Source organism: Aquila chrysaetos, chromosome 1 (genome assembly GCF_900496995.4).
Source record: "Aquila chrysaetos chrysaetos chromosome 1, bAquChr1.4, whole genome shotgun sequence".
Lineage (NCBI taxonomy): Eukaryota > Metazoa > Chordata > Aves > Accipitriformes > Accipitridae > Aquila > Aquila chrysaetos.
This window is the reverse complement of record NC_044004.1, coordinates 36,250,297-36,265,539: the sequence shown is the minus strand read 5'-3', so window position 1 is coordinate 36,265,539 and position 15,243 is coordinate 36,250,297. Positions and strand designations below refer to the sequence as shown.

Below are 15,243 nucleotides of genomic sequence, written 5' to 3'. Positions count from 1 at the left end.
CAAACCTCATGGTGCACAGGGACAATTCGAAAGACCCCTTTTGATGTGCATTATCTTGCATTACCTAATACTAAATCTGCAATCAATCTGCCCACTCCTCTTTACCATGAAAAGTGAAAATCCTCAAATTCTTCTCTACAAAATAACCAACAGATCTGAGTGTGTTCACCTGGCTCCATGCCATCTTTACTGAATCACACTTTTGCCCTAAATACTTGTTACACTTACTGTACATAATTAATCTGTTTTGTTAGCAATGGTGAGCTCTTCCTGTAAGGGACTAAGCAGAAAGTGCTCCCTTCTTCTAAGGAATCAATGTGAGTTCCCATAGAATTGCTACTAAATGACATATTAAAAAAAAAGTTGTTTAAAAGAAGAGCTGACAGTCAACTGAAGAACTCAGGGATCTGCTGGGGAAGAAAGAAATTTAAGCGGCAAGTTATGGTTTTTACCCAGACCTGCTTGCAAGAGATGAAGGAGATACAGTTTTGCATCAAGATCAGATCCCTTCCCCCACCTACCAACACTCCTGACTTCTGCCAAAGGGAAGCTATTCAGAAGCAGATTTGGACCATTTTAACATTGTTTCCCTAAGGTATTAAACATCTATAGTAGCGGAACTCTGGTAAGAATAATTTAGCTGGATTTGAAACAAGTATGCTGTTTGGTGCTCCACGATCATGTATGTTCAAAAGTTTACAAGGAAGTCCAGAAGGTCTGAAAGAATTCATGCTGACGGGCATTACCTCCATGGTACTCCACATTTCCTACAGCACTACAAACCAGCGATGGTCCCATGATACCGCAACTGCCTTTCTGATTGTATTGGGCCAAGAACAGACTTCCAGCAGAGCTCAAATCAGTGATAGGTGAATAGATTGGAAACTGCATAAATGTTACTGCTATGACCCTACTGTTTGTCAAGGGACAAAGGTGCATAGGTATCTCTTTGCCAAATCCTCCTTATCAGTCAGGTCCTCCACAAATCAACAGGAGGCTTCCACATATAGATCAGGTATGGAGAAGCTGCCACGTGACCAGAGAAGAAGGTCTCCCAACATCTTTCTGGACATTTGAACGCTCTTCTCTCATCATCTCCCCCTTAACCCCCACCCTGGGGTTTAAAGCCTCAGCCAATAATTTGGCTTTACATTATAAACCAGATAGGATTAGTTAAGGAATAGAATAAATTCATTTAAAAATACATTTTCTCAATTTATATTCACTAATCCCACATACAAACACTTGTTTGAGGAATTAGCAGCATTCACATTGTACCAAGCCATTCAGATGCCATCCTGCTTTGCATACATTATAGTTGTTGCAATTAAATTTTGGAACATGGTATCAGCATATGTGAATGAACAATCAGCCAAATAGTGTGAAGAGGACATAAGAAGTATCTGCAGTTGGTACTTAGGAGAGTCCATAAACATTGCAGTATTCTAATAATCCATCAGAAAGTATGCAATTAAAGGAGGCATTTATGACTTTCAGTGGACCTTCTGTGGTTTTTTTCTTCTAGCTAGAAATATTACATCACGAATTATGGAAAAGAAATCTGGTGGGACTTGATTTTTTTTTTTTTTTTTCTATTCTTAGTAAATAAAGGCCTTTCCAGTCTACAGATTAATTTTGATAGTTAGACATGAAGCAATCATTTTGGATAGTCTAAAGTAGTGCAGTCATACTGCTTTCTGTGACTCTGTTTTTTCCTTTCCTAGGACCCTGTCGGTGGTAAACTTCGGTGGTGCCATTTGACTGAATGCTTTTCTGAGTGAACAGCATTTTACCCTCTCTTTTCCAAAGACTTCATTTTTAATGCCTTGGAATTTCACCATCTTTGGGCAGGGCTTGGCATGGTGGCAAAACTTAACAATGATCTGAATTTTCAAGCTTCAGAGTTGCAGTTCCCAGAGCTGGCAGGAGCTCAAGTGGTATGGAGGGAACATGCTAACATGGGATGGAGGTTCTGAGAGAAGGGAAAGCTTTACAGGAATCCTTCCCCCCCCAGCAGCTTTGGACAGAGAGGGTTTGCAGGAATAGAAAGAGAAGAGAACATCACTGCCTTCCTTGGCTAAACAGCTGTCACAAACCATGTTCTGAGAGTAAAGACAAACTTGGAGGAGATAAACACAGCTTGAAAATCTCTCTGCTCCTGAAAAGCACTCCAGAACTGAAATACAGATACTCCCAAGTTCGTATTTACAAGCTTACCTTTGAGTAGCATAGTGTTTTGGAACACAGTGTGTATGTTACCTATCCCCTGTGAATCTGCATTTACTGCTTTTTTGATAGATAGACTGTTGCCATTTTCATAAAGATGGAAGAATAAGAAAATTTTAAACTTTGCATGCAACGATAAACTCAACTTATTCAAAAACTTCTTTCTCTCTCCAGATGGAGTGAGGCTGAACTTTCTGGGAGAAGATGCCTATTTGGATTGCTCACTGACCTTGGAGAAAGAGCGAGTGATATATCCTACCTTCTACTGTTCATGGGAAATGCAGTTACAGCACTTTTGCATGTTTCTGCATAGTACTGCACTTCTGAGAGGTGTCAAGGTGCAACATATTTGAGTCTTTTGCTGACAACTACACCACCTCTGTTCTTACACAACTGGGGTACACAGGGCTCAGATATACCCGCGCACATTTAAAAGGTAATCTCAAATCAATATCTTGAAAACAATCTGACTTTCAGATAAGTCCTAGGAAGCAGAGTAAGGACACAAAGTGGCACACAAGACACACTCACACACGCATGCTAGCATGATCTTTTAACTCGTATCTCATTGTGAGAATCATTTCTATAATACTAAGTTTACAAGTATCTTACATCTTACAATATAAGATATTTTGAAATTGAAACATAACAAAACCCAGCTGAAAAATTTCCTAATTCAAATTACATTATGTTTTTAGGAGAAAATCTGAGAGACTCGGACCATACAATCCAAAAGTTAAATATAGGCTGGCAGATTGCCAACTCTGTGAAGCACACTTGAGGGTGATTTCTGTTAAAATCTTAGATAACTGGTATGTACCCTATTAGATCAATCTGCTACAAAAAAAAGAACAAAAATAATTACTTTATCCTATATAAAGCATAGGGACATATTTACTTAAAAAGGGGGTAGGAAGCTAGAGCATTGTTGCAAAGAAATGTCGTCATTTTTAAAAGACTCTGATCGTATTACTTTTTATGTCAAAAATAAAGCAAGAAATGCCAGAGTTTCCCCCCCATTCTTATAAAAATCGTCCCCATCTTACCACTTATTCTGAATTTTTCCTATTGCTTTTCTCCATCAGTTCCCGATTTCCCCCCTAATTTTTCAATCCATTGAAGCAGTTCTTGGCAATACAACACAGCCCCATATGTCAGTACTGGCAGAGAGGATACATCCAACAGCTGCTACATCCTTGCACCTCACAAAGACTTCACCTGCAAGGGCTCTGCCGCTTTCATCCTGGCTCCCGCTCTTCTTACTCTTTCTCCGTCTAGCACAGCACTTCTTCTCCGGCTGGGAAGGCCAGTAAGCCCTTCCTTTACAGACCTAGCGCAGCTGCCACTGTGCTCTCTGGACCAGCCAGAAGAGGCTGCCCTGACAGCAGAGTGGAAAGAATGCTTCAGCATAGTGAAAACAAAACTCTTCAGTTCGACATTCTGGGAGCACTCAAGCAGCGACTAGTGGCAGATGATCAAAACTGGGCTAGTCACAATGAAAGGGCTTCCACGTTATTCGTCTACGTGTCACTCAAGGGCACAATGATTATATATTGCACTTCCACAAAAATGCTAGTCACTTAGATTATTATCCGAACAAAACTATTCACGTCTACACTACTCTGATTACATGAGAACCACTGCCCCCAAAAATGCAGAAGCGTGAGATTTTTATGTATACATGCACTTATGTATATATGTATACTTACATACATGCATACATATAGTATGTATAAACTTTATTTTAGAAATAACAAAACAAATGCAATTACTGCATATCTCCAAAAGGTAAGAACTACAAGAGGAGCAAGAAAAAGACACGAAGTTTTGGCTACTTCTAATTAAAACTAGAAACATGAGGTTGCCCAATTATGCTCCCATCAGCATTCTCCTTTTCCGTCAACACACAATATTATATTCATGAGCTCGCTGATTACGCACACTGTATTCCACATTATATAAGACTAGAAGAATGTGAAAAACCCATTACCAACAATTAATTCATTGTATGAGTTCATACACAGATTCCCCAGAATTTCCTACCGTTCTAATTGCTGTAGGGATTCCAGATTCATCTACCGGGCCAATCCCTGCATAATGTGGAGCTTTAATGACTGTAATTTTTTTTTCTTCTTCTGAGGATCTACAGATTGGTATTGTACTGGTGGTGGTGGTGCTGCCAACAGTCTGAACATGCTGTGAGTATGTCTCTGTGGACTCTGTAAAGATAACGTGACAGAATATTGTATAATGACACAATAATCATACTTGGCAGTTATAACATGCTTCCCCATTTCAGTATGCTGTACAAAGACTGACAACAATCTTGACTGCATATATATACAACACTTCCAAAAAAATAATCTTAGCTGGGGCTTTGCCCTACTTAATGTTACATTAACAGAATTATTAACTTATTTAAGGACCAGACAGGCTATTCAACTCAGATCTTCTTAGATTAGAGGTACTTTTTCACAGCATCTTGCTCACAAAAAAAAAGAGAAGAAACCTCACAAACCCAACAAAAATCTATTGAGAAATAGTGGCAGCAGCCTTTTTCCTATAAATCAAACTCTTGCACCTTTCCTATCCATTCCTTGAAACTAGTGATATAATTTCAAAACTTCTCCCCCGCCGCCCAGTCTAGCAAACCATAGAAAATTGATGTTCTGTAAGCACAGCAACAGATTCCAAACAGCCCTCCACAAAGACTTATATGTTATCTGTTTAGAACCATTGAGTTTTGATACATGAATATTTTTAAAAAACGAATTCCGACATACAATTTTTGTTCCTCAAAGTTATGTTGGTATGTTTGAGTGCCTCTACATATAATTCATAAAAATGGACCTCAGTAACTTGGTATCTGTAGAGCAATATGATGATCCACCTACAGTACTTTAGGTGAATCGTGCAGGCTGCTACTGGTTTGTGGTGACTTGCAGTATTTCTACCCCTCTCCCCCAAATCTGCCTTTATAATTAATGAAATTAGTATGTCACTATTACCATTTCCCTCTAAAATTCAGAGTCATTTATTTAACAAAAACCACCCCACTGCTGGGATGTGTCCTGTGAAAATTTGTACTGCTGCAGATGATGTACTTCTTTCCTGTATGCAGGAAAAAGAGCCCTACTCCTTCATGCAGCACGCTTCAGTAAATTAGTGGGCTACTATGACAAAGCATTTTTTTTTTTTTTGCAAGAGCAGGTACAGTGCCTGTGAGACATTTCTACTGCAGGATAAATGAATATAGGGAGTAAAAATAAATATTCTAACACTACTGGTGAAGATTACAATTGCCTTTCGTGTGACATTAACATCCGTTGATTCTCCTGAAGCAAAATATTTGAATTGTAATATAAATCAGCAAAAGAAGCTCTTGTGACTGACAGCTCTAATTTTAATTGAATATTTCTGCTCACTCCTACTGCAGAGAGCTGGATTTGGCATGGCTGTTTCAGCTGTTTACTCAAGTTTGAAATCCTGTAAATAAACCAGTGCTACACATATATGGTGAGGGGCAACTCTGTGTGGCAAACGCCTGAATATTTGGGCCTTTTTCCCAAAATGCACGATGTTAAATTTAGAAAACATTTTGGATTTGATCTTTCATTCTTCATAGGCCTCAAACTGAGGCCATCAGTGGGATTTTTACGTGAGCAAGGAGAATTAAATCAGGCTGTTACTGTGGAACACAGAACTTCAGCATCATACAAGAGTAAAAGTCATGGGAAAACACTTCACTTATTTCGGGTGTATCCAAAACAGAATTGATAGGCCTTTAGATCAGCAAACTGGAAGCAATTAAAGAATCTAGAATTCTGGGATGTGGAGAAACCCATACATACAGTTTTTGTAGTTATCTCTATGATAGGAATAGCAGCATTTGTCTAAGCCGCAAGTCTCAGAGCGAGAGCTGTCACCTAATAACCCCTCATGCGCAACAAAAAAGTAAACCCCAGGATCACATTTAAATTATTTTGCATGTATAGTCTTATCTGAATATGCGAAACACTGGTAGATAAAGCAGCAAGCAAATGATTGTTCTGGCAAAACTGGTTTATACTGGCAAAGCACCTTTCTAAGGCTGGTCACATATTAAAAAAAAAAATTAACAATGCCCTACAAAAAACCCCAACCCATAGACAAATTATAGATTGACATGGCTTTAGGTTTTTAAAAGCCCAGAGCCCCTCCCTTTGTTGGCAGTGTTTCTACTGAAGATTACAGAAGTTGTGGGGAGAACCAATGTACAAAGTTAGCCCTTGGTTTCTTAAAGAAGGCAATATCTGAAGAGGCTGCACAGGTTGAGCTATTTTGATATATGCTCTTTCCTCAGTAAAGCTAGTAGAAAGGTGGCAAGAGGTCACTCTCACACAAATAAGTAATAAAACTTAATACTAACTCCAGTTCAGGATCACTACTGTATCTAATAATAAATGCTATTTTTTTTTTTTTTGCATTTACTTCCCAAGGTACATGAATAGACAATACCTTCATTACGGATGTGAAGCACTCTGCAATTGTTTGCAGTCTTTGCCACGTGAATTGGAATATGTTGCGTAATGTATAAAGCAAACATTCTGTGTGAGGCTTACCCATCATCCTGCCATGCTGCATGATAACAATGTTGGAATTGAGTGAAGCTGGTGGAGGGTAAGCTGAAGAAGGGGAAAAAGGCCTTTGAAAATGACTCACTGGGCTGGCAGCAGTGCCAGAGTTCCCATTCACTGTGATCTGAGCCTGAGAGAAACAAAACAATATCCCATTAAACTACACACAAAGCCCTCCGACTGCCATCCCAAACAAAGAGTGATGCATGACTGTCATCCACACAACAATTACCAGTTGTCAGGTACCTAGCCATAATGGCATCTGCATTCACTGAAATACAAAACTCATCACAAGGGGAGCAGAATGTGTTCCTTATATACCTTGTACCTCCCCTCTTCTCTCCTTCTATGTGCTGTCTGTGAAGCATGCTGAAGTCATGGGAAGGTGACAGAAAGACCACGGTCAAGGCAACGAAGATGGCACAAACAAGGTCTGCAGCGGTCTGACAGCAATATAAAATGAAGATGGCAGTAAAAGTTCCTCTCATTGTGCAACAAAGACTGCCTGCCACAGATCACTCACTATTGCCTTAATGCACATGCTCAAGCCCTACTGATATTAATAGGAACTTCTGTGCAGACCGAAGGGAGAAGTCTCATTAAGACTAGCTAAAGAGAGTGAGCCAAAGCTTCTTTAAAAATGGAAGCCAGCTGGAGTGATTACAGGATGCTGATATGTAATCTATCACAATAAAAATAAATAGCACCAGTAAAAAAAAAAAACCAAAACCACAACCACAAAACAACAGAACAAAATCAAATAAGTAAAATGGGAAAGCTAAGTAAACTGGCAATATAGCAGCATCACAAGCCATTTAGGCTTTAGTCACACGAGGTACTTCTGAAACAATCTGCTTCCCTGCCCCCGATTAGAATCCCCACATCTGAGCTGTAGCACTTTTATGGGGAGTATTGCAAGGATTAAAACAGATACTAAGAAAGCATTGAATGAAACGAGCGGGTAGTAAATATTTCAGCAGAAAAAGGAGGGAAGCTCTCTGTAACATCTCCTTTAATGCAGAACGCCTCTTTAAATCTGAACAAAATCAGAAGTGCTACAAATTTTGCTCAATTTTATAGAACAAAAGAGAAGAACTGAAACATGCTGTAAATGTAAAACATGAAACTATCTGAAGCAGCAATGCGTAAATAAAAAACATTAAAAAGTATGTTATTTCTACATTTAAAAATGAAATGGTTCATGACCTCTTGTATACATTTGTATTTTGGAGATTACTGATCTGATTTTAAATTTTTAACATCTCTGCCTCCAATAGCTGAGAGAGTAAAATGAATTCTGGCTCCTATGCAGACATCATGTGAACTCCTAGATGAATCCATGGCATTCTCATTTTAAGGATGCCTGTTTTCAGAACTGAGCTGAAAAGTTTGTGTTGTGGTGACGTCTCCATTAAAACTTTTGTGTTTAAACGTTTCCTCTCTTAATAAAGTCAAGAACCAAAATGTAAACTAAGTTGGCTTTTCTCACACCATTCTCCCCTCCAAAAGAACTTGGAGCTGTAGGGAATACAAAAACTACAGGAGCTCAAAGATAGCATTTCAAGAGGTATGAAGCCATGTTTTCAGATCAGGTTCCCAGATGAGGCCAGCCATCTCTACCCTACTTCAGGGATTCACCCATTCTCTTTTCCTGCCTATTGTCTTTTTGGGAAAGCTTGTTTCTAAGGAAGACAGGGTGCAACTACATCCAGAACCTTACACCTTCTTACTCATTTACTATGGCTTTTGTTTCTCTGAAGAGAGGAGCAGAACTAGTGTGAGTTCTTCGTAAAGTGGAAAGCTACTCCTATGAATTTCTGTAATAAAAAATAAAGATATTCCTGTGATGGGCTTTACCAAACAGCTGGGTTAGACAGTAAGGCTCTTACACTTAGTACACAATATAATGAAAACAGGACCCACACAAGTAGCTGATGGACATCAGTCATAAATGTGTATGTGGCGTGTCCATATATGACATTATTGGGTTTGCTTCTGAAGGTTTTAGAGAGGATATCAGCTCAGCTATAATTTCTTAGTTACTAATGACCTTCTCTTTGAGGAAAGTTTCTGTGAAGGTGGCTATTGCATTTGTTTATCTGATGCATCTTGCACTGGTGAGAGGGTTAGCTATAAAAGATAGTTTTGTGAAGTTTCAAGTTCCAAGGGCCTTTCCTGCCCTTGGAATCATTTGGGAACTACTGACATTTCAATCTGAGAATGTGATGCTTTAGTTCCAAGTGACAGAGTCTGTTCCCAGATTTTACATGGAAGTAAAATCTTTAAGATGACTATTCGTGAATTAGACCTTTTACTTTCCTAGGTAATTTCCTTTGTGGGACAATAAGATGATACAGAAACTATTTCACCAAAACACACCTATTTCCCAGTTTAGTGGGAAGATAATCCTCATCTCTTTCTGTTGTTCATTTCCCTAGGCTCCTCCATTTCTTTTTTTCCTCCAGTATACTTCACCTGTCCTCCACTGCTAGCAGAGCCATCTAATTCTCCTGCTAGGTAATCAAACTCTTGTAAAGATTCCTCCTAGGTACCACATTTACATTTCCTTTAATTTGCCTGAGCATCAGAAAAAGCAGCTCTCTGGACTTCTGAATCAGAGCAGAGAAAAACATCTATTTGAGACTGGAGCTGCTTTCTAACTTTCTGCTGAGGCAGGCAGCAATGGGACAGAGGTCCCATTATGGAGGTCGGAGCAGTTTTGTGCAACAACGCTGCACAGCACAGCCCTGGCCTCAAGACATTGAATTAGGCTAAAATACTCAGGATCAATTCTTGCAGCTTGAGCGAGTCCTGGAACTTGGGAAAAGGCAAAAACCTAATGTGTACTTCCATTTCCAAGTTTCCATTAGGTTCCACAATTTTAAACTACATAAACAAAAAGAACCCATGAAAAGTACTTTATAAGGGAAATGTTCATAATTGGAATAGAATCAGAAAAAATAGTTTCCAAAACCAGCTGTTCTCTGATTTTAACTCAAATTCTAAGCATAAGCCCAAGTAAGAATTAAAATTCTCATACTTCAGGTTTTCAAAGAAGCTGTAATCTGTGACTAAAAGTATGGCCAATTAACCACAGTTTTATGTTTAGCTCTGCCTTTTGCCTGGAATATTTTACAATTTTGTTGATTCAGCTCTTCTTGATGCTGTTTCTTCTTCTCATAAGATATGCTGCAAAACCTTTTTGCCTAAGCTCTCATTAAGGACCTCAAGAATAAAGAAACAACCCCAATGTCTTTGAAAGCATGGTTCTGTTTTATGTGGGCACACTGCTGGATGGCACAATCCTGTGTTACTTTTATTGTTTTCTCAGCAGTTTTCATCTACAAAACCAACAGGAGTCTCCTTTGAGAATGAAGATCACTATAGAAGTAGAGCCACTAGCAGCACACGTGTGTGTGCCACCAGCTTCCCCATCATTTTCTCATTTCACTGATACATTTATAGTCATCTCGCCCTCCCCTACAGAGGATGGGAGATGAAGACTTTTCTACACTGTAGAGGTGGGTCTTGCCAGCAGTTTAACTTCTGTGGGGCTCTTAAGACTGTTTGGGCATTTATGTCCTTTGGTGGGAGACTCATCCTTTGTCCATTAACGGTGAACAACTGCTATGCTCATCCCTGCCATGTCTAAGAGAGAAAGTGGTAGTCAGATCTGACCATACCATATACCTCTACAGGGAGACTACCCGAAAAACGGAAGAAGGAAGGACTGTTCACTTCAGCTTACAAAAATGGTGCTCAAAGAAAACAAACACAGTTAGCTAATTATTTTAGGTTAGAAGAAAATATAAATGTTCCATGCTTCCCATAGCTAGTAAATGGTCACGTAGTGATTGCGCCTTATTTACACAGACCAGTCTATATTGATTACGGTATCTTTGCTTACAACTACTGGGCTGTATGCAGATTCACAGTACTGATTCTTTAAAAAAAAAAAAAGTTTCAGAGCTGTGTTACAAGACTTAGGAATGACAGCTTTTACATGCCTGTTATTATTTTTTTAAACAGCATCCAGAGCCCTGACAACAGATCGTTGACATTCCAGGTGACTATGTGCAAGTTTGGGCTCAAAATACTTTTTATAAAATATACATGAAACTTTAAAAATATATACACTGTTTGCTCTTTTCAGACCTGAAAATGATGGCATGCTGAAGTATTTGTACAAAGTTTGAACACTGTTGTGACCCAGTAAAACTTTGGTTTCAGAACATCTCTCTGTTTTGTAATTCAGCAATGAATTGCTCGATCTAAATGAAAGCTTTGTTCTGACTCATTTTAATCATGCAGATAATCTCAAAAGAAATAAGAAGTGATCTGGATTTTACCCAAATTCCATACCTTCTTTCTACCATATAGGAGTGTACTAAGGTACAGAAAAGTGAATGTACATATAAAATGTCTAATAGCATGCTGTTTTTTCCCTTGACTTAACCAAGAGAAAAATAACAGACACTTGCACTTGGGTACTACAAGATTATTTATGAAGTTCACTCCTGTAAGAAACCGTGCTTAGGAGAGGAAAAGGTTAGTTAGAGGAGAGAAAAACAGTTCCGTGCAGTCAGTGGTCATGGCTGGGGAAAAAAATGCGTTAAATATTGCAAACATTTACTATGAATTTACAAGGTATATTACTGAAATCCGTACCTCAGTATAAACCAAAAATTGTGGTAGCCCAGAGGCTACAAACTCTACAAACCTGTACGTTGCTAACAATATTTTAAACAAATCTCTTAAAACTCTACAGACCGCTTGCTTTTAATGCATTTAGAACAGATATTTATTGAATTTATTTTCATTTATTTTAAGCAAAGTGTTTGATACACCGTAGCTGACCATACAACTGTGCAACAACTTAGTATCATTTTCTTATTACCAAATCTGCTATGCCAATGATTTTTTTTTTTAAACTGTTGCAAAACATACTGTCAGACTGTGAACACAGAAAACTACTAATGGCATACTTGTCTGTGTAACAGGATAACAGACAAGTTTGAATTCTTTTCCCCTTTGACAACCTGTTTGAACAAAATGGAGGAGGAAAAAAGAAGCATAATTACATGAGAAGTGGCAGCAGTGTTGGTTAACGTGGTGCCATCTGACACAGCAGACATCTGGCTCAAGGTTGGGGAAGGTGTTTCAGAGCAGTCAGTAGTATCATAGCTACAAGTCTGCAGCTCATCTAGAATGGCTGTGGAGGACTCACTCACTGTGCGGGAGGAGCACTCACTCATGGCAGAATCTGTGCTTACAGAGGCTGTTTCATTCCTGTGGATAATACCTTCAGAAGCTAGGTATGGGCATTTATATGAAAACTGTGAAAGGGCTGGGGTTTTATAAAAGCGTGAAGGCAAAAAATCATCAAGCGTTGGCAAAGAATATGGTACTAGATGGGTGCCACTGTCTGGTGAGAAAGAGGCTCTGTTAACTGGTACCACAGGAGGAGGAAGAGGCAGTGGAGAAGCTTCTGTTGCTGTTTGTCTGTGTGTCTGTGAAGCATTTACCTCCATCACAGGGGCAGTTACTTTCTGGTTTCCGAGCTGAGATTTGAGGAAAAAAAATAAGAAAAGAAACAGATTACCAAATGAATAAAAAACTTTTCCCTTTGCCTCTTGCTGTGTGTAGGAGAATTACAAAAGCGTAAGTTTTTCAGCAGCCCGAGGAAGTTCACATTCACATGGATTAGGAAATGAATCAACCACGCTCTATATTAAAGTAGGAAAACATGAAAGAAATGAATGCATCAAATACTAGTGGAAGCAATGCCAGAAACCATAGTGTGCTGGGGATGCATATCCATAATGTACTGCATATATTAATGATCTTAGTTGTGCATCGAGAAGGTTCACACTACTTTATACTTTACATAAATATGAGGCTAGAGAACGTCATGTTCATTTTGTTTGTAAAAGGAAAAAAGGATCTGCAAGTCTGATCTCTGTAAATGTTGCTCTCTTTTTTGTCAAGGGGCAGGTATCATTTTGAAGTTAGAGTGTAATACACAGATGGGCAGGAGTGCAAGCTAAATGGAAACACTAATATTGAATGTTCATATGATCTGCAAGCAATAGGTTGGGGACTTTTTTGCCTCTTGTGACTGAATACATCTTCTCCACTGCCTCTAATAAAAATGTTTGGATGATCTTAGAATTTCCAAGCACCCTGGAAGCACCCTGTCAGCCTACTGGATAAGGTGTACGCATAGCAGCCTTTTCGACATTAGAGGACAAAAGGATAGTTAGGGTAACTGGTATACATCTGAGGAACAACAAAGACTGGGAGCACAAGAACAGGACAGGGACGACTTCATACTGAAACAAAACACACTAGTTGTTTGGCTTCAGTGTAATTCCTTAAAAGTATAAGGGAACATCCTCATCAGAGGGCTTCTGAAAACTGCCACACAATGTATGAGCTTTATGTTCTGTTATTTCAAATCAGTCACAGGACACCAGGTTTAAACTAGTCCTGACACTGGCTTTTTGCATCTACAACTTGTTTTTGAATTAAAGATACATAGAAAGCATGTTGGCATCCAATCTTTGTTAAACAGCTGCACAAATCCTTCTACACTGCCTATTAGCCACAAGCTTTCAATCCATTCCTGAAGTACATCAAAATCCTGCCTACTTCAGCACTAATAGTTTCATTCTTGATAGGGCTGAGGAACTCTGGAATAGCTGCAGGGAAAGAGCATTTGGGATTTTAAATTTATGTAAAATACAGGACAGTAATATACTATATGCAGTAATTACTACTTTAAAAAGCAACATTTACTCATAGATATCACATTGTTACCAATAATATTATGGTTATTTCCTATGCTCAGAATAGGCAGATGTCTTTAATCATTCAAAAAATGTTTCAAGCCATCAGATTAAAATGCCATTTTGGCATTTTAATACAAAATCTGAAAATATCTTCTAAAGCCCTTATGGAAGACTTGGAACACAACCCAGATTGTGCTACTTATGAGAGGTCACTGGGGGTCCAGTTCCATAATTCTTGCTGAGATCAACTAGAATTTACCCAAATAACCTTACTGAGGTCAACGGGACCATCCCTATGAATAAGCATTTCAGAAAAGAATCTTAAGCATGTGAACAGATATCCATCACTTGTTCCAAATGGTTCAAAAGAACTCTTTAGCATTACTGGACCTCTGGGGTACACAAAAATAGCCAGAAGCTGCTGTTAAAATCTGCAGTTAAAACACTGATGAGACTTAGTCAAGCAGCTTAAAATCCAAATGTTATTCACAGCAATGTTTCAAATCTACAACTGAAACAAAAAACAACCTTTCCATAGAGTAAATCTGAACAGATTACTTCTTAATCAGAAAATCAATAATTGACTGTATGACTGTAAAAGGAGATATGATTTTTAGAGATAACTAATTTGACAATGGAAACTTCAAAAGAACAATGGAATACTATTAAAATAATTTCATGAAAACCAATCATAAGCAGATGTGAAACAGCTGGTTATACAGCATATCAGGTGTTTAAGATGTGTGCATTTACATACACATATAAGAAACAGTAATTTCACTTCACAGATACATAAAGGGAAGACAGAACCATCATTCATGATGAATTTCATCATCCATGTCATAATTCAAGGTCTCCAGCAAAAGACACGAACCAGGAGATCATAATGCAATTATGAGGCAGAGCCAAGTTCTTGAGACCAGCTATCCTCTCAGCATCTCCAGAGGAAAAGTTACATATGACTGAGCCAAAATATGTAAATTGATCTCTAAATTGTTAAAATAACAGGAAATTTTGGAGACTTGAGAAACCTAGTAAGCCTTCTGGCTTTGAACTGAGAAGATTGCCTGCATGCTTGAGAAAAGAAGGGATGGACAACACAAGAACAGATATGCAGGGTGCATCCAGAGAGCTAGTGAAATTGAGTTCTTAAAGAATTAAAATTCATTGTGTTTGGCAAATAATAGCTGATTTCATCAAGCCAAATTCTTAAAAAGAATATAAAGTTATCATTCTTACAATGTGGGTAGAAGGAATGCAGCAATTCTAGGTACTGATTCCTAACATGAAGTTTCTCAGCTTTGTAGAGTAAAACTTAAATATTCTGCCTGGTTCTAGAATTCTGCCATAGGTACAACCATCACTCTGGGAAAGAGTGGCTGAAATGGTGATTTAAAACAGCACTATTTTTGAAAACTGATTACACCATTTAAAAAACATGGAATGTTGGTAATCTCTAAACAGATACATTTGGCTACTACTAATCCGTATTTTTCATCACTGCGAAAATTATGAGAAGGACAAGGCTGAATGCGTTCCAGAAAACTTTTAATACCAGTTCCATTCAGTGTGCGTCAGATTAGGTTTGTTATTGTTATAGCGCAAGAAAC

General features: G+C 38.5%; 1 protein-coding gene across 21 annotated transcripts in view; it reads right to left on the bottom strand.

Annotated features, from left to right (window-relative positions):
• SORBS2 (sorbin and SH3 domain containing 2) overlaps positions 1–15,243 on the bottom strand; it is an 87,571-nt gene that overhangs the window by 55,558 nt on the left and 16,770 nt on the right. For 10 of the 21 annotated variants that reach the window (XM_030000318.1, XM_030000404.1, XM_030000492.1 and 7 more), the window contains exons 6-8: positions 11,924–12,403; positions 6,828–6,972; positions 4,270–4,445 (exon numbers count right to left, since the gene is read on the bottom strand). In XM_030000318.1, coding sequence (XP_029856178.1) covers positions 4,270–4,445; positions 6,828–6,972; positions 11,924–12,403 — 801 coding nt within the window. Of the gene's footprint in view, positions 1–3,444; positions 3,680–4,269; positions 4,446–6,827; positions 6,973–11,923; positions 12,404–15,243 lie in introns of those variants that run through there. The other 11 variants (XM_030001713.1, XM_030001456.1, XM_030000912.1 and 8 more) reach the window with 6 other exon arrangements.